A 24,438-nucleotide genomic window follows, 5' to 3' on the forward strand; every position below is an offset into this window, starting at 1 on the left:
CTTAGCGGACCATCTAGCTCAGCTTGGAAATGAGATGATCAGATCGAATGATGAGGAACTGTGCTTGATTCGATCCAAAGAATTGCGGACAGATCCTGCAGTTGCGGAGGCCCATGCTGCTCCGGACTTGCCCGAGTTGTCTTCACTCCCGGGCTCCACCCAAGTTCGTCCATCCGAACCTTCCTTCTCCTGCGCCGCACCAGCCTGCTGCGGGCATAGGCGTCATGAGATCCCGATCCGAGCTGGGCTACACGTCATCACCAGGTGGACGCTCCACACGGGTCACCAGGCGAGCAAGCCAGCGGGAGTGCTAGCCCAGTCCAGCACGGCTTCCTGCCGTCCGAGCTGTATCACGTCGGCTACGCCCACACGCGTCGTGCCCCCACAAACCATGCTGCGTGTCTCTGACCAGACAGGGCCCGCGAGTCCACACACCCCACGCGTCATTGTCCAGAAGACGCTCTTGTTTCTTTCTCGTCGTCTCCATCGATCTCCTCCGCCTTCCTTTGGCCCCTTGCGTCTCGCGTCGGCCTCTTAACGGCCGCTCGGCCTCACGCCAGCGCCTGGCTGTACCTTTCGCTCGCCTCCGCCTCCATGCAGCACCGCTCGCCGGCGGCGGCCACGGCCTCCGGAGCTGCCTCCACTGCGGCCGCCATGGCGCCAGGCGTCAGCGGCGTCGAGCCTGCGGTGACGCTCGACCAGGTGCCGCGCTGGAGCGACCCCGACCAGCGCCTGTACACGCCGTCCTCCTCGCCCGCCGCCGCTGATGCCGCGGACGGGGGATCCGAGCCCGCAGCGTCCGCCTTCCTCTCCTTCTCCGACCCGCTAACCGGCGACGACGGCGGCGCCGCCGGTGGTGGCCGCGCGGGTGCCTCGCGCTTCCCCGTGGACCACGAGATCAACTCCAGGATCTACCTCTGGCGGGGACACCCCTGGAACATGGAGGTCGATGCCGTCGTCAACTCCACCAACGAGGTTGCGATTCTCTTCTTATGTCTCACTGGACATTGGAGATTGGAGAATGTTGGAACTGCGGTGCTAAACTCGTGATTCTTCGGTTCGTGCAGAGCTTGGACGAGGCGCACAGTAGTCCTGGGCTGCACTCTGCAGCAGGTTCAGGGCTCGCCGAGGAGTGCGCCACCTTGGTACGACTTTGGATGTCAGGACTGGACAGTACAATTTCAGGGTGGAATTTGTTCAATCACTGGGGATTGTGAAGTGACATCTTTTTATTGCTTTACGTTTTGTAGGGAGGGTGCCGAACTGGGATGGCAAAGATGACCAATGCATACGATCTTCCTGCGAGGTATTAGTAGGCATTCTTAGTGCTTCCGTTTCAGTTTTTCACGTGGAAAATGAATGTATTTCCTTTTTTAGTAGAAAATGGAACATATGTCCTGTGCACGGATCTGGAAATACTGTTGAAGCATGAAGTTACAGCATCAGTGTCAGGGGCGGGCCCAGGAATTAACGACTGTGTATTCAAATTTTGAAAACTTTTTTTCAAACTCTATGGCCTTCCTTTTAGACATATAACTAATTATAGAAGCATATTGTACTGGTACTAAACTATATTATATAAAAGATAGCACATAATATATTATATTAATTAAAATTGACCATAAATTGATATTGTTCAGGGTACGGATGCAAAACATTGTTCTACCTATGATGACAAAAATCTAAGGTATATAGAGGAACGAAAATAGGAAATGATAAGAAAACCTTACATATTGTTCGTTGTAACAAAGTCAGAATTTATAAACGTACTTGCATTTATAAACGTTCTCACATTAAGAACTGAAAAAATGCAAATTCTCATGTCTAAACAATTCATAATTGAGTGCAAACAATTTTCTAATTTCACTGTAGTTAAATAGAATGACAATTAATCAAGCTGACTTACATGGGAGCTCAAACTCTGCCCCTGACTCTGTGTGTCTATACTGTAACACGACAACCTGCTGGACAACGAGCAGAAAATTGTGCATGTACATGAATTGAGTTCGACTAAGAATCGCCATAGAGAAGAGACCCCAATTTCAGAAGTGGAAAGATTAGTACATCTACTGTAATTAACAATTATACCTTCAATAGTTCAATCCCTGCATGGTTGTGTCTTTGAGATTGATCGATGCGGCTTGCTGCCCACTGCCACTTTAGTCTTCCGGAATAAAAGTTCAGAACTGAAGGGAGTTAGGGCGGCACGGATGGATTCGTCACGGCGGCGCGCCGTGCGAACCCGTGATCGTCGGCGTCGATCAGGCGACCCGACGACAACAAGCCTAGCCGGCGTCCTGGCGGAGTGGAAGGCTCTCGCATGGGGACTGTGATGCGAACAGAACGGATCGATTCAGAGAAAGTTCGTACGGATGTTGGTTCGTCTCTGTGTGATACTCAAATCAATCGATGTTTTTTTTTCGATGATAGACGTCTGTGCGTGCGCTCCAGCCTTTTGGACTGTTGAGTTGAGGCCTTGCGGGAGAAGGAGCTTGGTGGGCTACTGGGAGAACTCTGTTTTGGCCCAAGTGCATCAGTTTTGTGTTTACACCATGTGTGTATATATATGTTATATACCTAACTTTTTGCCCAAAATAATCGGTATTCAGCTGAATACCCTTGAATTGAGGTGGGCCTGCCCCTGATCAGTGTAGTTTTTGGTTTCACGATAAGACCTGTGGTCTGCTAGTCCTTATGGTAAAGTTAGTCAAAGAAATTGATTCTGTTCTACAGGTGTTATGACCCGTGGAATTTGTTCTACCAGATTAATCATACAAAAATAATAATAGCATTCACTCGTAAAAAAACAACCCCACTTGATTTGTCTGTTTTGGATTATACACTTACAACATCTACAAGCGGACCCCTCAAACCCTCCCTATACGTCCGGGCGGACGGCCTGTCTGGTCACGAAATTGCCACCCAACCAGAACCCTCAAAACCCCCTATATGTGAGGGCTGTTCGACCCCCCCCCCCCCAAACCCAGCCCATATGTTGGTGGATATGGGGAGGCGGGACCAGCGCACCCCGACCCCACAAATTCGCTTCCCGGACCAAACCCTTAGCCACTCCACTTTCAGTTTGCTTTGCTCTGCCCCAGCTCTTTTCCGGTGATCTCTAGCCTTCTCCAGCATGGCGGGCAGCGGATCTCAGTCCGTCAACCTCGGATCCGTCGACTGGGAGACCTCGTCCCATGCTGGTACGAGAAGGAGTTAGCCGTCCGGCTGGCTTTCCGTCGGTCGGGGGAGGAAAACCGAGCTTTGCCTTTGGAATCGCTCTGGTGGGAATCCTTTGCGTCCGCAACGTGAAAGTGGGGCTTGGATCCGTCGCCTCGAGGTGTGTGACTGTAGGGGAATCGGAGGCGGCGAGCAGCAGATGGAGGTACCGGCATGCCCTAACCGGACGGCCCGGGCTGGCCACCCAACCCCTTCGGTGGAGCCTCGTCCCCGCGACGTTGGGCTCTGAGTCCAGGTCAACGCTGCCAGACGACACGACCACAAATGCGTTGAGTGGCGGCGTGCCCGCCGTGCGAGGGAGAAGTTGTGTCGCACGCCGCGATGGCCGAGTCGCATGTCGTGGAGGACAAGAGTGCGGAGGGCGGTGCCCTCCGTGCCTGCATCCTGGTGAAGCGGCAAGCCCGGACGACACGTGCCCTCGCACTGGAGCAAACCCGGGCAGTCCGTGCCCTCGCTGGACTCCCCCCCCCTCCCCCCCCTCCCCCCCCACACACAAGAGGAGGAGGAGGAGGCCTGTGACACATCCGGCAGTGACCGGGCACTGTCTGTGGATGTGTTCGGGCGCCTCTGCAAACGTATAAGGGGTCACATTTGCGAATTGCGGTTGTAGATGCTCGTAGGTAGTATCTCTATATTGGAGTTCATCGATTGTCATAGTCACCAGCTTTATGCGACGAAGTTTTTATGACAAGCGTTGTTGTTGAACTCACATAATCCGAATAGTTGAAATCTAATATGGAGGAATCCTAGTTATGAGAAATATGTAATTTATGGGAAAGGTGTTTCTAATTTGAGTATTCTTGTTTGATACTTGGAAAATCATCCCGATTCATTTCATCATTACTGATTGACGAATGTATGTATTGTTGCTTATACTGAAATGTATATGTCAAATTGTCAATTGATTATGCAGGAAGGTCATCCATACAGTGGGACCCAAATATGCTGTCAAGTATCACACAGCTGCGGAAAATGCACTTAGTCATTGCTATCGGTCATGTTTGGAACTACTCATTGAGGACGGCCTTGAAAGGTACTTGCCGCATATCTGGGCCGATATGGAAAAGATTTTATCGTTAGATGCTGTTATTTTTTTCTCACTTATCGAGTGATATCATGTGTTTTAAGCTATGCAATATGAAATTGGCACATCTTTTTTACTTATTCATTTAATTTCCTTAGCATCGCAATGGGTTGCATATACACGGAAGCTAAAAACTATCCTCGTGAACCAGCTGCCCATGTGGCAATAAGTGAGTTCTTTCATTCTCTTTCTCTTTCTTTTACTTTATTTATTTATTATTTGTTACTCCCTCCGTTCTGTTGGGTGTACCCTAGCTAGCTCGCTCTCTTTCTCTCTGCTCACGGACAAAGGTGGAAGACGGAGGCAATGGAAACAGCAGATTTTTTCACGGCGCACGAACACCGTCACAGGCGCACCAACGCCCTACTTTCTTTTTTATCTGTGCTGGCTCAGCTTACATCAACGACTACAAGGCCTTTTATAGCCACACAGCAACGCAGCGCCCAAGCAACTCCTCCAGCCGATCTCTACGTGCATCTACACCTGTAGCTTGACCCGTACGTCCCGATCGCGCGGACGACGTGCTCCAATGGCATAACCTCCAACTTGCATGCAGCTAAGTCGGTTCAACACGCTCCTGTGATCCCCTCACCCAGGCTGCGCACACGACGCGCTCCTACGCGCACAACGCGGCCGGCGTCCAGCGGATCACAAACAGCCTCCAACTCAACCTGTACCTACACGATGAACGCCAATGCTAGAACAGACTCACGCGTCACCAAGTCACACATGTGATGACCGAACACGACGTGGTTTATTTTCCTATCATTCTCCCCCTAAACCACGACCTCACCGTCGCCAGAGTTTTGCAGCTCCCGTCATTGTCGTCGTCAGGGCCGTAACCCAGCCCGCGGAGCTGACGTGCCCGACACGCCCGGCGCACGCCCATACACGCGCCCGACGAGTCCGACCCGTCGCGGCGGCTTATTCTTCATTCACCCCTCTAAGCCGTGGCTCAGAGTAGCCCGACGTTCTCGACGTCCGCCAGCAGCGCTTGCTCCCCCGCCGGCTCCTTCCTCCGCTGAGGGCAGTCCCTCTTGAAGTGGCCGCGCTCGTTGCAGTTGTAGCAGCGCCCGCGTCGGTTCCCACGGCTGCTCGACGCCACGCTCTTGCCGTCGTCGTCATCGTCCCGCGCACCGCCTCACCGACGCTCCCGCGCTCGCCACTGTTCCGCCGTGAGCATGAGCTGGCCGTCCGCCCGCTCGCCGCCCGCTTGTCCACGTCGTCGTAGCCGCTCGTCAAAGGCCTTCAGACGACCCAACGCCTCCTCGAATGCCATGGTGGAGACATCACAGAACTGCTCGATTCCGGCCACCGCCGTGTACAGACGGTTCGGCACGGAGTCGAGTAGTTTCTTCACCAATGCGTCGTCTTCCAGCGTCGATCCGAGCCCCGCGAAGCGTGCCACCATGCCACCGAGCTTCCCAGCGAACGAGTCCAGCGTGTCGTCCTCCGCCATGCGCAGCAGCTCGAACTCTCCTCGTAGAGTGCCCAACCGCGCCGCCCGGACTCGGTCAGCCCCGACGAACCTCGCCTTGAGGCTCGCCCACACCTCTGCCGCCGTCTTCTTGGACGCAACCTGCAACAGAAGATCCTCAGAGAGCGCGCGGAACAGGTACGCCCGCGCCGGCTTGTCCTTCTTGGCGATCACGGCCGCCGCTCCGTCCTCCGACGGCTCCACCGCCTCCCACAGCCCGGCGGCGTCCAGGTCCGCCTCCACCTTGATTGCCCACGTGGTGTAGTTATCACCAGTGAGCATCGGGACCGGCGTTGACATCATGCTCCCCGACCCGCCGGCGTATGGGACGAGCGCCATCTCCGACGAACTTCTCCCTCAACGTGGCTCCGATACCAAATGTTGGGTGTACCCTAGCTAGCTCGCTCTCTTTCTCTCTGCTCACGGACAAAGGTGGAAGACGGAGGCAATGGAAACAGCAGATTTTTTCACGGCGCACGAACACCGTCACAGGCGCACCAACGCCCTACTTTCTTTTTTATCTGTGCTGGCTCAGCTTACATCAACGACTACAAGGCCTTTTATAGCCACACAGCAACGCAGCGCCCAAGCAACTCCTCCAGCCGATCTCTACGTGCATCTACACCTGTAGCTTGACCCGTACGTCCCGATCGCGCGGACGACGTGCTCCAATGGCATAACCTCCAACTTGCATGCAGCTAAGTCGGTTCAACACGCTCCTGTGATCCCCTCACCCAGGCTGCGCACACGACGCGCTCCTACGCGCACAACGTGGCCGGCGTCCAGTGGATCACAAACAGCCTCCAACTCAACCTGTACCTACACGATGAACGCCAACGCTAGAACAGACTCACGCGTCACCAAGTCACACATGTGATGACCGAACACGACGTGGTTTATTTTCCTATCACGTTCCATAATACTTGTCGTGGTTTTAGTTCAAATTTGATCTAGAACCACGACGAGTATTATGAAGAGGGAGTACTATGCAAGAAAGTATTTTATACTAGAAAAGGAGTTTTCAACTGACTAACACTTTATATATTGTTCCCACTTCTATTTTCCACGTGGAGGTGAAGTGATGAGTGGCAGAAAGTGAAAAAACTTATTTGTGAATTGCACAACAGAAATGATTTTACCGTAGTCACTCTGCAAATATTTTACCTCCTTTGTTTTTTTCTGCATGAACTCACTTTACTCTTCAGGGACTGTTAGACGTTTTCTGGAGAAACAGAAAGGCAAGATAGCTGGTGTTATTTTTTGTATTACATCATCATCTGATACAGAGATATACAAAAGGTACTTGCTGAATCCCAATTTTTTTTTTCTTCTTGCATTTGCTAATGGTAAGTATTATGTAGATTGCTTCCGCTATATTTCCCTCGGGACAAGCAAGAGGAAGAGACTGCGGTATCAAAACTTCCAGCTGATGTCGGAGATGAGAATGGTGAAACTGTAATAGATGAAAGGAAAATAAGAATAAGACCTTTGCCTGCTGGTGCAGCAGATAGAACAGTGCCTGCAGCTCCTCTTGATCTTCCTGTTGAGTCTGGATTGGCATCAAGGTGAATCTTAGAAGTTTAACATCTTCCTAGACTCTTCAATCACTGGCAGAAATACACATACACTATATGCAATAGATATATTTGCAGTTGATATGTGGTAATCTAAAATTCTGAATGCTGCTATGTGCTGATGCTGATTCATAACTTAGGGCATTATGCATCATTGTTAGTCTTAGTCAGACAGCTTAAATTTGACCTATTCATCTTACCTTGTGCAGAACGACTTGCCACTTTTTTGGATTGAAAAACTATCTTTAGTGTAGTCCATATTGACGAGACATTGCTCTCTTTTCTCATACTGGATTTTTTCCACCTTAAATTACTCAGTTCTGGGTTATTTACCTTCTTGCTTTATTATTTGCAGTATCTATTAGACTATTACATAAAGATGACTACAATATCTATTTTATTGATTACATTGTCCGTTCGGAACGCCTATGCGTGCCTAGACAATCCCCAAGCGAGCCAGGTGCCGGGCATGTGGCTAGACGCCCAATTTATGCAAGTGCCTTTTTTCTATTATAACCTAGCTTCAAAAGGACATTGTCTAAGAATAGTTCTATTAAACTAATTTTACCTGATTTATTTAGCAGGAATGCATTCAAATTGGATTCGTATTTGGACCCTTCATTTATGTCATTAATTAAAGACCCAGATGTGCGGCGCAAGGAGCAGTGGGAAAAATCTTCTCAAGCTCAAAAGGGATTTAATTATGCTAGGTTGCTTGGATATGGTGATATAGGTTTCCCTCCATTGTCTGCTGCCGAGGAATATTCACTTCATTCACGATACCTTGCAAAAGCAAATTCCCTTAATCTTTCAGAGATCGCTGAGATGAAAATAATGTATGCAACTGATGTTATAACAATGGGTTATTTTACTTCTTACAGTTTATCTGTGCATATTACTTTTTCTTCAGACTGTTTTTGTTGTCTGCAGTCTGATGCTCTCTACAATTGCAGCTATCGTGGTGGAGTTGATAGTGAAGGGCGCCCAGTTATGGTTGTTGTTGGTGCACACTTTCTTCTTCGCTGCCTGGATCTTGAACGGTTTGTTCTACATGTAGTGAAGGTAATCATGCAATTGAAATAAATGTTGCCCAACAGAACTTCTGCAGCCACAGTTCATTTGTTGTGCCATGTACCAATGCCAAATTACCTTCTTGCATATGTCCTAAATCCTGGACTGTTGTTGTTAGCAGATACTTTTTCTGGAGGTAGGGCTAGGAAGTTAGATTAGCTTGGCCAAAGTATAGGGTTTGCTGTGCTCTCTATATTTCTTAGATGTAATTTCTAGTTTCTATTATATTTTATGCTTTTCATATCTGGTTATACGGTACATGTGCATTGGCAGCAAGCGCACAAGAATGATGCTCCAAAATATCGGGTTTAAATTTCAAACTTACATGAAGGAAATCGATCCAAGTAATTCTGTTATTTTAAAGTCTTGATATAATGAATTAACGAAACTGTGATATGATTCTGCACAAATATATCTGAAAACAGGAAAATATATAGAAAAGGCACCAAGAATGTTGGATGGATTTACAGGGAATACTTGTTTAATATCACCTCTGTACCAAAATGTAAGACATTTTGGTAGTCTGTTTTTAGCCTATCCTGCCAAAATGTCTTACATTTGGTATGGAGGTAGTATTATATTGCAGAAATTATGTATATGCCTCTTAAGATTTTCTGTGGTTTCCTCATAGTACATAATTCATTATTTTTAATTTATTACATCTTTTATTTTGCCAACCATATAAAAGAGAACCAAAATAAGGCATAAAAGGTGAATTAGGGTTAAACTAAAAGCAGCGTCCTTTCTGTTTGCAGGAGTTTGAACCTTTGATTCAGAAGCCGTATACTATTGTCTATCTCCACTCAGCAGCATCATTACAACCGTAAGTGTTTGTTACAAAGAAATGTCTACTTCATCCCCTGAGGTTTGGAGCCGGGACTGTTAGAAGGGAGAGAGGGATCGGTGAAATAGTTGTTGTATTGCTTGAGCCTCATGGGCATATATATATATATAGGAGTACAATGACTAACTTGGACTACAAGACAAAGTAGGACAAATCCTAATCTATCTTATATTTCTTTACCTAATAATAAAGAGGCTATCGCTTCCGTCGGAAAACTCACCGAGGTGATTTTACAAAAAAGCCCTTACTGTTTATGACATTAAACTCGTAGTATATATTAAATGTTTTTTAAAATACTCATATCTTTTAAACCGTAACTCCAAATTTAACATATTATATATGGAATTTGATTAAAAAAATATGTAGAATTTAAATATGATATTATTTTATCTGTTAAACGTTTAATAAAAATACTATCTAGGATGCAATCTTAATAAATAAGTCATTATCCGTCTTTCTTTCATACCGGTACTCATCCGGGTTAGGGACATTAAACTCGTAGTATATATTAAATGTTTTTTAAAATACTCATATCTTTTAAACCGTAACTCCAAATTTAACATATTATATATGGAATTTGATTAAAAAAATATGTAGAATTTAAATATGATATTATTTTATCTGTTAAACGTTTAATAAAAATACTATCTAGGGTGCAATCTTAATAAATAAGTCATTATCCGTCTTTCTTTCATACCGGTACTCATCCGGGTTGGGGATGAACACGTCAACAAAATCAGGATTAGAGATGAAACTGAAGGTCACTTGACTGATTCTTTGTACGTATTAAATCTACATGCAAGCCGTGTTAAAATAGAAGACCTGTGAAATTTTGAACTGCATTTTTGTAGGATAAGACCATCTTTATTTGTGTCGTAACTACAAATTCTCAGATTATAGACCATTTTTTATAAATTAAGAGCGTGTGGTATTTCTTTCTCCCATTGCAACGCATGGGCCCTTTTGCTAGTCCTAACTAATCAATATATTCAACATCCCCCCGCAGTCACAACGGTAGCGACGCAGGAGGTGTCCGAAGGTAAGCCGACGGTCATCCCCCCACAGTCGTAACGGTTGATGCATGGCGGAAGTTGTGGCTGGACTGAAAACCGACGAGGTTGCTCAAGCAAGGCGGTAGCCCTTCATGCCGATGTTGAGGTAGCCGAGAGCGTAGGGTGGTGTAGCCATGGTCAAGGTAGCCGTGCGAAGAACGTCGTGGTTGGTGTTGAGTCGGGGTAACCCGTGTCGAGGAAGTCGCCGTGGAGCCGTGGGCGCAAGGAGGCGTCGAGTTAAGCATGGGCGTAGTGGTGTCGAAGTAGTGGTGCCCCAGAAAGAAGACGTAGTTGAGACGCGTCGCGCCGGGTTTGCCAAGCTCGGGGACGCATCGTAGATGAAGGCACACATTGGTGTTGCCGGCACCGGGCATGCGTAGACGGACAAAGTCGATGTTGGCGATGCATCGCTCCAGGCTTGCCAGACTTTGGAGCACATCGGGGATGAAGGCACACGTTGGTGTTGCTAGCACCGGGCATGCGTAAACGGGGACCTGCACAAGCTGGTACGCCATGTCGAGGAGGCTAGCAGAGAAGGACTCGACGACGGGGGCTGATGTTACCTGCGGTGGTGGGAGTAGAAGAAGTGGTCTGGGAAGATGACGGCGACGCTGGCGATGAGCTGGTGCTGGACGGAGATGAAGGGGGTGGACGGGCGGCGCGACTCGGGTCAGCGAGCTGCAGCAGCACCAAGAAGAGCAGCGGCGGCGGCCTGACAGCGACTGGTTAGGAGCGCGGCGGCGATGCTCGAAGTAGGCGAGGAAGAACCCGACAGCGTGACGAAGACCGGTGCGGACGATGGCATTCCCGTGCTGAGGGAGACGGCGCGGCGCATACCACAGAAAGTCGACGCGCGGGTACGGCGGAGTGGACCGCGTGTCGTGGCGCTACGGCCCAAAGGGGCGACAAAGCGGCAGCGCACAGGTCGGGGCGACGACGGGAAGACCTCGGGGCGGCGGCGTGGACCGCGTGCCACTACGCGACGGCCCAACGGGGTGGCGTAGCGGCGGTGAGTGGGTTGGTTCAGCCACGGGGACGGCCTCGGGCGGCGACGGGGACCGCACGCTGCGCCACTACAGCCCGAAGAGGTGGTGTAGTTGTGGCTCGCGGGTCGCAGCAGCCGCGGGAAGAACCATGGGGCGGCGGGACATGACGACGCAGCGGCAGCCCGGTGCTCGATTGGTGGAGGGGCGCGCTTTACTCGGGACGGTCTTCACGGGACCTGCGGAGGCGCGTGCAACCGACGGGCCAGATCGGTCGCACGACGTAGATGAGGTGGTTCGTAGACGGGCAGGTGATCAATCCGATCGCGCGCGAGGTTGGGGATGTCGCTCGATAGAGGCGGGGTGGCGGCGTCCGAGATGAAGCCGGCGATGACGGTCGGAGCCGGCAGATGGCTAGAGGCAGCCGAAAGCCAGCAGCCCGTGAGGCTGACGCGGCCGGAGCTGGCAGTCGGCCAGAGGCAGCCGGTGAGGACGACGCAGCCGACAACTAGCAGCCGGCCGGAGGCAGTCGGCGAGGCCGATTCGGTCGGCCCGACGAAGTCAACGAGGCCGGCGCGGTCGGAGCCGACAGTTGGCCAGAGGCAGCCGGCAAGGATGACGCAACTGACATCTAGCAGCCGGCCCGAGGAATCCGACGAGGCCGAAGCGGCCGAAGCCTGGAGCCGGCCCGACGCAGCCAGTGCGTGACCGTACGAGGCGACGAAGGCGGGTGGTGATGAAGCAGTCCCGGTCGGAGAAGGACGGCGACAACTGGCGCAGGACGACGGGCAAGCAGACGCGCGGTCGACGGTCGTGAGGGGCCGCAGCGTCGCGCGAGGCCGCCGGGTCGGTGTGGAGGCCGGGTCGTGCCGATGTAGGAGTAGAGGCGTGGTGGTGTTGGTCGACGCAAACCGATCTTAGATCAGAAAACCAAAAAGAAAAAAACGCCGATCAAAGCGACCGACGAAAGAGATAGAATCCGGATCAAGAGATCGGAAAAAAGACTTTCTAGGGCAGCCGGTCAACACGACCGGCGGACGAACCCTAGGTACGGGTGGCGTGGCCCCTGGTGGCGGCCATGGAGACCGACCGCACCGGGGGCGGCGCGCGGGGCGAAAGCGACGGGTGGCGGCTAGGGTTTGGATCGGTTAGGCTGATACCATGTTAGAAGGGAGAGAGGGATCGATGAAATAGTTGTTGTATTGCTTGAGCCTCATGGGCATATATGTAGGAGTACAGTGACTAACTTGAAGTACAAGACAAGGTAGGATAAATCCTTGTCTATCTTATACTCATTCGGTCCCAAAATAACTGTCTCAAGCTTAATACAACTTTATACTAGAGCTAGTACAAAGTTGAGACACTTATTTTGGGACGGAGGGTTAATGGGCTGGTTATCCATCTGGTTTCTCTCATGGGGTTTATGTTATCACAGCTACAAACCAGTGGGGGTCAAGTAGACCATTACTGCTGCTAAGCATTCACCGTAGGCTGATTAAAATTCAATACTTGTTGTTACTCTTAACCCATCTGTGCTTGTGATGTAAGGAGTTTTCTTAATCCATTTCCAGGCAACCAGATTTAGGATTTATGAAACGGATACAACAAATATTAGGTCGGAAACACCAGCGGAACCTTCATGTCGGTATCTCCGTTGTGCTCACTAAGTAACATATTTATCTCTTAATAAGTTAGGTCTTCTGACAGTATTCACTCTATCAGGGGATTTATATGCTCCACCCAACCTTGGGGTTGAGAACAGCTATTCTGGGGATGCAGCTTTTAATTGATGGAGAGGTACCTCCCAGTTCACACCATACTGATATTCCTATCTAATCTTATGAGGTGTTGCTCAAGATTTAGCATCCTCTTTTTTTAATTAGGTATGGAAGAAAGTTGTGTATGTTGACAGGCTCGTGCAACTGTTCAGATATGTTCCACGCGAACAATTAACTATTCCAGATTTTGTCTTTCAGTAAGTAGCCTTACGCAAATCCTTCCAGCTTTTAGGACTTTGTAGGGAGCTAGAAAAGATTGTGTACTTATGAGCGTAATCCCACAGGCATGATTTGGAGGTGAATGGTGGTAGGGGCATGATTGTGGACCCAAGAACAAAACATATCTATCAGAGACCATCTGGTTGATTCATGTCATCTATGCAGTCCAAAGCTCACACTTGCCTTTTCAAGTCTTTGTATAATTACTCCTTTGTTGATATTTCTCTTTTCCCTTTGTAACTAGTTTAGGAGTTCTATTCCTTTCATTCGTTCCTCAGCCTTCAGGGAAGGGGATTATTGTTTGTATATGTTAATTTCTACAGCTGAAATAAAGTGGCGTCTCAGTGCTCATTGGTTCAAGTTCTAACAGACAGGGCATTCGTCTAGTAGCATAAAATATACTACTCCCTTTGTTTCTAAATATAAGTCTTTTTTAAAGATTTCAATATTGAAAATCCAAAGGTGAACATGGGTTCACGCGCACCCACATGAATAGTAAATTTATAAAAATACTAGAATTTTTTGAAAAATTCTGAAATTCCGCAGTTTGAAACCTAGTTGACCATTCTACTCATGTGTGAAGTTTTGCGGTGTATTGACACTTATGGTAATCTTAGTGAAGAAAATACAATTTTTATCACACTGTTCATCAAACAGTGTTTTTTATATATGGGTTTGTCTTTTCTGCAAATAGTGTTTTTTGATATATCTTTGGGTTTGTCTTTTCTGCCGAGATTACCACCGATGTTATTTCATCATGAAACTTCATAAGCGAGTATACAAGCTGAATGTACATTACAAAAATATTTTTTTTTATTTTTCTAGCATTTTCTTAATTGACCATTCATAAAGGGTCTGTGTGGAATCATTTTCATGAAATTTGCATCCTTTCAATATGGATATATATAGACATAATTTAGAGTGTAGATTCATTTATTTTGCTTTTATGTGGTTCATAGTGAAATCTAAAGACTTGTATTTAAGAATTGGAAGGAGTATATCGTAAAATTGTGTCGGTCTTTCTGCAGTCTCATCACAATTGTGTTTGGACCATATTTTTCATTGTGAAAAAGATGCTCTCACTGATCTAGGACGTGTTTGGTTACATTCATTAGCCTCAACCAGACTCGTGGGGAAGAAAATGGCCCATTTGGTTGCCTGGATCGTATGAACCTTAAAGCACTGCTCAGTCAGGCCCGTTAGGAATGGTTGAATCGGTAGTTTCTAACGAGCCAGGCTGGGGCGATGCATGGGAGGGAAACATCGTGCTTTACATCTACAAGCAGCGAGATGGCGGGGGCGAGGGCGTGTCTCCAAAAAAGCGGTGGGACAAATTCATGTCATCGCCCGCCGATTCGCGGTCGCACTATGTAGCCAGGGTGACCGACGCGCCAAAACTCCCGCCACCCGCCTACTCGAGCTTTCACTTCGGCCCGGATCCACCTCGACGATGAGGTAAGGGCGCAACTACTATGGTGACCGGTTGGCTATGGCGGCTGTCGTGGGAATGACCCTGACAATAGTACTCAGGGATACGAATGAAGGGGCAAAGTCTAACTAGGGGCAGCGGATACACTCGGACTTACGAGTTTAGGCCCCTCGAAAGTGGTAACAACACTACGTCTCGAGCCCTGAGGCTGATGTTTTCTTATGAGGTATGAAAGATTACAAGGTGTTGAACCCTTGAGGAGGAGCCCAGAGTGGCTTATATAGTGTACACCACGACCGACCGAGTTTTATTACAAGGTGAGTTAATGCTAATAAATAAGGAAGTTACTAGAAACGGCAGATATAACTCATGGTGTTACTCGTAACGTGGGTCTTCACTACACTTCATGTGATGGATTAAGTCCTTAGCCGTTGCAGTTGCAGCCTCTTCGGTGCCATCACCTTGTTGTGGTCCGAGTGCTAGGATGCATCAGACTGACACAAGGCGATCCGAGTAACTTCAGGCAGGCCGAGTAAAGGTATGATGTACCGAGTGAGGTCGAGACTACACCGGTGACTTGAAGGACACTGATGTCCGTAAGGGGTCCTAGGTGGGCCTAGGGAAGCAGGTCCGCATGCCTACCCCTAATGTACAACCCCATCAATAGCCCCCGAATCGGTTGAGGTTTTGCAGACCGAGTGAACGACTTCCTTAGACGTCCCCGGCGTTTTGGATATGCTTGGGCCGTAGCTGAGGGCTGCGTCATTCGGACTTTCGGTAAACCTCTACGGATTCAAGAGTGACGAACCCCGAATGCCTGATCATACACGTATGTCCGGAGTCGGTAGTGATCGACTATTTTTCGGGAAGATAGATTCCACGAGTCGGGCGAACAAGAGCTTTGAACTGCGAATACCCAATCGGTGAGTTAGGACGGATCCCACCTGCATCGAGGTAATGATGACCAAGTCGCCTTCATTGGTTACCTGAATGATTGGGGCCCCGTGGGGGGACGAGCGAAAAGAATGTTCGGCTCACCCTGCCACACGCCGTGGATACATAATCTATTCGGGATATGAGGTGGAACGGTTTTTTCCGTTGCTTTTTTAATCGAAGGAGCGCGCGTGCGGGCGTTTGTTCCGGTGGAGTCGCGGGTAGTGGAGGCAGTGGAGCGACGCCTCGATTTCTGCGCTCGTGATGTCATTGTCATGCTACAGTGTGCGCCGTCCTTGGGATACTGCGGATCTTCCTCGGGTCGATGACGTACTCGATGGGAATTTTCCATGTGGGTATTTAAGGCGCAAGACGGATGGGAGAGGAGACCACGCCTCAGATCCGGGTCATTTTCGTCTTCATTTCCCCCCTCTTATCACCAAAGCCGAGAAGTGCGAGCCGCTCCCGACGATTCCTTACCCCGACTTCTCCGCCGCGCACGATGGTGAAGGGAGTGGCGGCGAAGGCTGAGCGGGCCAAGAAAGTGTTGCACGGATCCTCTTCGAGCGCCGGAGCGCCCCCGCGAGGATGAATCTAGGACAACTGGATGTCGTCCCGAGTCTTGGAGGGACGGTTGCTAGAGCTGGAGAGCGAAGGATTGATCGCCTAGGGGAGCTGGCGACTGCTCAAAGGCGGCGAGCAAGAACCCGCGCCCCGGAACGACGAGCGAGTGCTCCTGGTCACCCACATCAAGAGAGGTTTTTCCCTGCCTCCTCATCCCTTTTTCCGAGAGTTTCTTGGTTTCTACGGGGCTCAGCTCCACCACCTCCCCCAACGCAGTATCGTACTTAGCCGCATTTGTATCCCTGTGCAAGAGTTTCCTCGGGTTTCATCTGCATTGGGGGTTGTTCAAGCGTTTGTTGATGTGTCGAGTGATGACCGTGAATAAATCCTCTCCGTCGGGGCGGGGGGGGGGGGGAGGAGAACCAATGTGGTGCACCTTGTGGAGGCTTAGGTATTCAGCTCAGGGGAAAGAGTAGCTTCCCCGAGATGAGTTTTCCTGATTTGGTGAAGAACTCGCAGGATTCTTGGTTTTACTGCCGAGACGTCCCAGTCGGCGAGTTGCATTCGGGCGTCCCGCCCCACACTGTTGATAGGATCCAGTCGGCTCCTTCCTTGACCGTGTCCAAGGAGGATAAAACCGATGTTGATATCTTGGTGATAGCGTTAGTTGCCTTAATGCGGAAGGGCGTGAACAGGATGGACCTCCTCGAAGTCTTCGTCGAGCGTAGGATCCAGCCTCTCCAGGCCACAACCCATCCAATGTGGAAATATGAAGGGTCGAGTGATCCGACCCGAGTCCATCCTGAGGAGATCGGGGAAGAGGCGCTAGAAAATAAACTCAAGGCCATCACCCCGGTGAGGGACAACCTCAGGGGCTCCAGGAAGGTGCCTCCTTTCTCGGCGGAGCAGCTGTCGAATGAGGTAAGCCATCGGGCATCTGTACCGAGTGAATTTCTTCGTTGCCTCAACTCCCTTTGTGATTTTGCTTTCTTCATTCGACAGGCTTTTACAAGGCTGGTCAGTTCCATTCTGGCGGTTGACCGTTCGCCCATTGACGTGGAGAGTGACACTGAAAACCAGGACACCGAGCGCCATCTTCTTCGTTTGATGAAGTTTCGGTCGGGACCCGTTCCAAGGTGGGTCAGGACCCTGGAGTCCATGCCGACGCCCCTAAAACTCCGTCGATGGCGAAGCCGAGTGCATCGGCGGTGCCGACTCGCAGCTCCAAATGGGGTCGGAGTGAGCCTGAGGCGTTGCCGGAGCAGGCCACCAAGCAGCCCAAGATCACAAGCTCCAAACCTCGCAAGGCCGTTCTGCCGCGCATCAAGGTCGACGTACCCATGGCTTCGGAGTAAGTATTTTCGCCGAGTGATTCGTCCCAGTTTGAGAAACATCTTTCGAGCGATAATTGGATTTCTTTTGTTTCTGTTGCAGGCTTGACACCTCGACTGCTTCACTGGAGCCTAAGACCTCTCACAAAGGTAGAACCGACGTTGATGTCGCTTCATCTAAAGATAACCCTTGAGCCTTTCTCGTGATTCATTCGAGATTCGAACTTTGGCTATACGAGTGGCATTTCGAATGTCTTGTGAACATGTGCAGAGCCACGAAACGTGACTGAACTCAACATTGACGTCCCCTCTGTAGTTGGAGAAGTGCTAAAGCAGGCTTCGACTCCCAGCCGAGTGAGCATCAAGGTCAAGACTCCCGTGGTGCAGGAGACCGCCTCGGCTGGGGCGTCACTCGGACTATATCCGCTGACAACTTCGTCGTCTCTCCCCAAGGATCGCAACATCTTCCAGCTCCACCATACACCGGAGGACCAGTAGGGGGAACACAAGAAAGCCTTGGCTCAGCTGGACATGATGGTTGGGTGATTTAAGGAGGCGTACGACGTGAGTGAAGCCATGGCAAAGAACATTCGGGTGAGTCCTTCACGTGCGCATTTGTTTCTGAATCTGTTCCCGAGTAGCAATCCCGAGTGGGCATGCTCGAATGCACATCCACTGGGTGTTTGTTTTTAGTGGGAGTGCGTGATACGTCTCAAACCTATGGACTTTTCCAAACACTTTTGCTATTGTTTTGGCCTCATTCTTGCATGATTTGAACGAAACTAACCTGGACTGACGTTGTTTTCACCAAAGCTGCATGTATGGTTTTCTTGTGTGCAGGAAAATGAATATTTAGACATCCCGGAAAATTCCCATAAAAATAGAGAAAATCCACGCATCGGGAGGGATCATGGGCCAGAAGATGGGCCAGAGGGGAGCCACAGGGCCCCCAGGCGACCTGCAGGCGCGGCCTGCCCCTGGCCGCGCCGGGAGGCCGCCTGGGAGGGGCCCACCCCCTCTGGTGCCCTACTTTGGCTCCTATTTTTACCCGTGATGAGAAAATTCCAGAACAGAAGTCGTTTTGCAAGTTCTCGACGCGGAGCCGCCGCCACCCTTGACTTTTCTTCGGGAGAGCTAATCTGGAGGATGTTTTGGCCTCCGGGGAGGGGAAATCGTCGCCATCGTCATCACCATGACCACTCCATCATCCTTCCATGGCTTCTCCCATCATGTGTGAGTAATTCCCTGCTGTAGGTGAAGGGGATGGGAGAGATTGGATGAGTTAGATCATCTAATAGTTCGTCGGATTGTTGGGGGCATGTTGCCTATCATCTACTATGGTGTTTATCATCTTTGCTACTACTTGTTACTCTTAATGCCTGTCACTTTGGGCCCGAGTGCCATGATTTCAGATATGAATACCTTATGTTTTCATGAATATATTTGTGTTCTAGATCCTATCTATGAGTAGTATGCACCTATTATAGTCCGGAACCGGCGATCCCAATGGTGACAACTTGGGACACCAAAGGGGACAGGCTATAGTTTGAGGATTCCATGTATCTATTGATTGTTAATGCTTTGTTCCGGTGCTCATTGACAGGAGCACCTTAATCTCCATAAGTTCCTTTTGGCCCCATTGATAGCGGGATGGTAGGACAAAAGATGTTGTGCAAGTTCTTATTGCAAGCACGCACGACTACCTCGGGATACATGCCTAATGTTTGATATATGCCTAGATGATCATTATTTTTCTATGTGCCTTGCCCCAAGTTAAATACATGATATCTCTCATCCATGACCAACCATCCATCTCCTTAGCCTACAGTGTTTTAATCCTGCTAGTTACAAGTTACTTTACTTTCGCTGTTTTACGTTCGTTGCTTTGCCACTATTATTTCCGTTTCCACCATCACTTCCATATCATCGTTGCTACTAATATTTAGTTGCCAAGCAAGTATCTTTCAGGTGCAGTTGAATTGAAAACTCAACTACTAAAACTTATAAATATCCTTTAGCTCTCCTTGTGTCGAATCAGTAAATTGGGTTAACTTACCCGCGAAGACCGTTGCGATCCCCTACACTTGTGGGTTATCAAGACATTTTTCTGGCGCCGTTGCCGGGGAGCATAGCTTAATTTACAAGCCTACTTGGAGTTATTTTGCTTGATGCGATTTATTCACTACGGGTAAGAAAGGAGACCCCAAGGTCCCAATTTTACCATCCACTGCGAGAAAAGGTACGGTTCTTAGCACTAGTGCTACGCTTGATCCACCTTCGTTATGAGTAAGTTTGCTTCACCACCATGGCATGCTGCTTCTACCGAGTCTGTTACTATGCCTGATACTTTTGATGATGCTTCCTCTCCTATTGATGAGCCTGGTTTACTTGGTTACTTTATTGAGTCACAGATTGCTAAGGCTGCTAAGCAGTCTAGAATTGAACTTCCTATTACACGCTACCCCATTGGTAGATCTTTTGGTTACCCAGACTTGAGTGGTCTCAAGGAAAGAATTCTTGATGATGATTATATTAAACTTGATGATGATTTATGCAGGGAACTTACAGAGTGTGCTGACTGTGACCCTGCTTCTGTTAAGAAGCTGCTTGAAAAGCATTCTATGAAGAACAAGTTTACTCCTGATCCTAAGTTTGCTTCATCTCCTATTTGCATTGAGGATGCTGATTTTGATTTCTCTGTTGATCTTTCACTTATATCCATAGTTGAAGCTGACGCCTTTTATGGCAGAGAAGATGACGATGCTATTGCACACCTTACCACCAAACTCACTGAGTTGGGTGGCTTATTCACTACAGAGGACAAGAAGAGAAATTATTATGTTACTAAGCTACTTCCTTTCTCTTTGAAGGAAGATACCAAGGCATGGTATGATGCACTACCATGTGGTTCCATTAAGAGTCCTCAAGATTTAGCTCAATCTTTTCTTGCTAAATATTTTCCTGCTCATAAGCAACCTGCTGCTTTACAAAGAAGTTATAACTTTAAACAGTTGCAGGATGAGCACCTCCCTAAAGCTTGGGGGAGGTATTGCACTTTACTTAAGGCTAGACCGGTACATGGAATTCCTAAGAATGAATTGCTTGATACATTTTATGCTGGTCTAATAGATGAATCTAGAACCTATCTGGATAGTTGCGCTAGTTGTGTTTTCAGGGAAAGAACACCGGATGATGCCGAAGAGTTAATGGGCAAGATAGCTAAAAATCATGATGATTGGTCCGTTCCTGAACCACCTCCATCACCCAAGAAAAGAGGTATGCTTTTCTTGAGCCCAGAAGTTATGCAAGAAGCCAAGAAGTCTATGAAAGAGAGAGGTATTAAAACTGAAGATGTGAAGAATCTACCTCCTATTGAGGAATTATGTGAGCCTACCACTCACCCACCTATGGTAGAGGTACACTCTCTTTAAGAATTCAATGCAAGTGACGTCCCTCATGGTAAGCCTCCCGATCAATGTTTAGATGAGCTTGATAATTTCATTGTCAAGCAAAATCACTATAATGAGCGGATTCAAAGCCAATTGCATGACAATTCCCTTGCTATCAAAAGTTTGCTTGATGTTTTAAGTAGAACTGTTAATGGTGTTAAAGATCTTGTTAAGCATTTTCATATGGTTCAAACTCAGCTTGAACAAATTTATAATGTGCAAAAATATTTGCTTGCTAACAATGCCAAATAAGTTGATACGTAGGCATGTGGTATAAAGACCCGAGGAGGTACACATACCCAGGACCCCCTTTATCTGGAGGGGCATCCAAAGAGGATCGATCAAGATTCTCAATTGCAGCAAGAAGACATTGTCAGCTCCGTGAAGAAGAAGAAGAAACACAAGGAGGCTGACAACTCCAATGACCCCATAATTGATGAAGAACCTATTATTGATCCTAATAGTATATCTATTTCCTATGCTGAAACTGAAGATGGTGCTGAACTTGATAAAGATAATGAGAAGATTGATCCTCCTGAGATACGAGAAGAAGAAGCACCAGACAAGTGCAAAAGATATACTAAAGAAGATTTTGTTGCAAGAAAACATGGGAAGGAAAGAGAGCCATGGGTACAAAAATCAATGCCCTTCCGAGGTAAGTATTTCAAAACTAAAGAAGAAAAGCATTACAATAAATTTTGTGAATGGATGAAACCTCTTTTTCTTCAAATTCCTTTGACCGGTGCTATTAAGTTGACTCCGTACTGGAGGTATATGAAAGATATTGTTACTAATAAAAGAAAAGTTCCTAATGAGGCAATATCTATTATGCTTGCTAATTACTCTTTCAATGGGAAGATCCCTGAGAAGCTTGGTGATCCAGGTATACCCACCATAACTTGCTCCATAAAAAATAATTATGTCAGAACTGCTTTATGTGATTTTGGTGCAGGAGTGAGTGTTACGCCTTTCTCTCTTTACAAAGGGCTATGTCTAGATAAACTAATCCCTACAGATATCTCTCTTCAAATGGCTGATAAGTCAACAACCATTCCTGTTGGTATTTGTGAGGATGTTCCCGTTGAAGTTGCTAATTGCTTGATCCTTACTGACTTTGCTGTGCTTGACATGACCGAGGATGGGACCATGTCTATTATTCTTGGTAGACCTTTTCCTAACACCGCAGGTGCTATTATGAATTGCAATAAAGGAAAGGTGACCTTCAATGTTAATGAGAAGGAGCACATGGTTTATTTTCCGAAGAAGATTGATAAAAGGCATGGTCTTAATTCTATTAAGAATATTGAGACCGTGAAGGTTGGAGAGTGGGATTGTCCTCTACATGTGCACCACAAATACAAAACCATTATGGTGGGGACAATATCCATTGAAATAAAGGTACCATGATTGCTTTATAAGAAGTGAAACTTTTTGCTCAATATAACACCTGTTTGGTAGTGAGACCTGATCAACCTTGCTAACAAATATGTTTTATATGAGTAAAAAGATAAACTTGTTATGTTTTCATTTCCTTTATCTTTCATCCTCCTTGCTATGCCAAAGTTTTATGTTTTTGAAACTTCATATTTTTAACCATTGTTTCGAGCTCTCCGGAAGTTTTGCAGCTTTCAGTATTTCAATTTTTTTTCAAAAGTGAAGTTGTCAGAAAAATTCCAGAAAAAATTAAATAAAAATTTCCATCGAAAAAGAGATGCAGGGGCACGTGAAGCCAGCCAGGGAGCCATCCTCTATCGAGGCGTCCAGCTGGCGCGGCCTCCCCCTGGCCGCGCCCACAAGTCGCCTGGGCCCTCCTGGGTCACTTTCCAGGTACTTCTTTCTCCCCTCTCTCTCTCTCACTCCAAAAATCCCGATTTTTGTGCTGGAGCTTGAGTTCTTGTTGTTCTTGGTGGAAAATTTTGATCTCTCTCTACATCCCATCATTTGCATTGAGAATTTGAGCATTTGCTCCCTGGTATGTGACCCCTCCACTCCTTCAATTAAAATTTTGATTGGCGGTCTTATTTGTGAGTATTTAGGAGCTCTTGGTGCTGTTCATATGAGCTTGCTTGCATGCCTTGGAATTTATTTGTGAAGTTTTGATGCAAGCTTATGCATAAGGGGAGTGAGTAGAATAGTTTGCTCCAACTCATTTTTGCTTAAACCTCCATTTTTGTGATGAACCAAAAATTTCAGAAATGAGCTTGTTTGGAAAGGCAAAGGGATGGATTGGGAAGAAGAGACCCGTGCCTACCGATAGATTAACTAGAGCTGCAGCTTCATCCTCTAATGTGAGGACAAGTTACAATGATGATATCGTGCCACCGGAATTGTTCCACGAGACGGACACGACACGTGCCATGGCATGCCCGTGTTCAGATTTTCGTATGGCGGCAGATATTAAGGATGAGTTTGATAACCTCTGTGCAGTCGCAGGTTTGACACATCTCGTAACACGACGTGTGCAACAATATCCAAAACTCACCTATTATTTTGTCAACTAGTTTAGATATAATGATAAAACTTCCATGATTGAATTCAGATTATATGAGGATGTCTTTACCATGTCTTTGGCAGAATTTGATGATATTATTGGTGTGCGGAATGTCGGGAAGACGACCAAAATGAACGTTCAGCCATACGAGCTGAAATCCCTATTCGCTTCCCTTTGCAGTAAGGACCCGCAAGAAATTCACTGGGGGAAGATCTCCAGTATCTTGTTTCCTCACATCAGGTATTTCGCATATTATATTGCTCGAGGGGTGTTAGCTCGTGACAACACGAGCAATATTTTGGCTCCGGATCTCGTTATCTTGGCAGCTGCCCTCTTAGGAGATAACACGTATAATATTGGTGCTTTGATTGCTCGTCACCTCGTCGCTAACAGCAGCAAAGGGCCTCACTTTGGTGGCATTTATGCCACGCTTATCCTCGAGCACCTCGGGTGCACAGTGCGCATGGATGATACGCCTTTTTCATTCATAAGCTTTGATCTTACTGCTATGAAGAGGCATGACTTTGTTACTAGGACTTCCGAGTTTAGTAACCTTGTTTATATTATGAGATTGGCGAGCTTACTACTCGCGAGATCCATCTACCCGCACCACTTTTGTTTGATTACACTAGCAGGAACGGGTGGTCTTTCACCTCGACTGAGCTGGACGGGTTCGTGATCCAACAAAAATTTCACAACCCCATGGAGGAGGTTGTTCCCGAGGAAGAAGAGCCTTCTCCTTGGGAGGCCAGCCGGGCATCAATGTACGTGCCCGAGGCTTCGTATGATTCTTGGAGCCACCATTACCACTCTGGAGCCGGAGGAAGCTCCTGGAGCCCGCAGTAGCCGAGCTCAACTTAGGCCAAAAGCCTAAGCTTGGGGGAGTACGTATCCTTCTCCCTTTTCATTGTATCATCCGCAA

General features: G+C 47.9%; 1 protein-coding gene across 4 annotated transcripts; it reads left to right on the top strand.

Moving 5' to 3' along the window:
- The first annotated feature begins 446 nt into the window (after positions 1 to 446).
- On the top strand, positions 447 to 13,686 carry LOC123429845 (protein GDAP2 homolog). 4 transcript variants are annotated; one of them, XM_045113824.1, is made up of 14 exons: positions 447 to 975; positions 1,068 to 1,145; positions 1,251 to 1,306; positions 4,151 to 4,270; positions 4,420 to 4,490; positions 7,004 to 7,097; positions 7,160 to 7,363; positions 7,954 to 8,208; positions 8,326 to 8,434; positions 9,199 to 9,266; positions 12,894 to 12,963; positions 13,045 to 13,119; positions 13,206 to 13,297; positions 13,385 to 13,686. In XM_045113824.1, the coding sequence occupies exons 1-14, from the start codon at positions 595 to 597 to the stop codon at positions 13,464 to 13,466; spliced, it is 1,755 nt and encodes a 584-aa protein (XP_044969759.1). In that variant the 5' UTR covers positions 447 to 594; the 3' UTR covers positions 13,467 to 13,686. The 4 variants fall into 4 exon arrangements, with proteins under 4 accessions (XP_044969759.1, XP_044969765.1, XP_044969780.1 ...); XM_045113830.1 differs by having other exon boundaries at positions 7,957 to 8,208; XM_045113845.1 differs by lacking the exon at positions 7,954 to 8,208.
- Positions 13,687 to 24,438: the final 10,752 nt, after the last annotated feature.

The sequence above is a fragment of the Hordeum vulgare genome, chromosome 1H (genome assembly GCF_904849725.1).
Source record: "Hordeum vulgare subsp. vulgare chromosome 1H, MorexV3_pseudomolecules_assembly, whole genome shotgun sequence".
In the NCBI taxonomy this organism is placed as follows: Eukaryota; Viridiplantae; Streptophyta; class Magnoliopsida; order Poales; family Poaceae; genus Hordeum; species Hordeum vulgare.

Bases quoted from the DNA above. Each gene is read 5' to 3' on its own strand.
- LOC123429845 (XM_045113824.1), top strand. From the start codon at position 595: ATGCAGCACCGCTCGCCGGCGGCGGCCACGGCCTCCGGAGCTGCCTCC. The intron at 4,271-4,419 runs GTACTTGCCGCA...TAATTTCCTTAG, and splicing joins ATTGAGGACGGCCTTGAAAG to CATCGCAATGGGTTGCATAT. The intron at 7,364-7,953 runs GTGAATCTTAGA...TGATTTATTTAG, and splicing joins GAGTCTGGATTGGCATCAAG to CAGGAATGCATTCAAATTGG.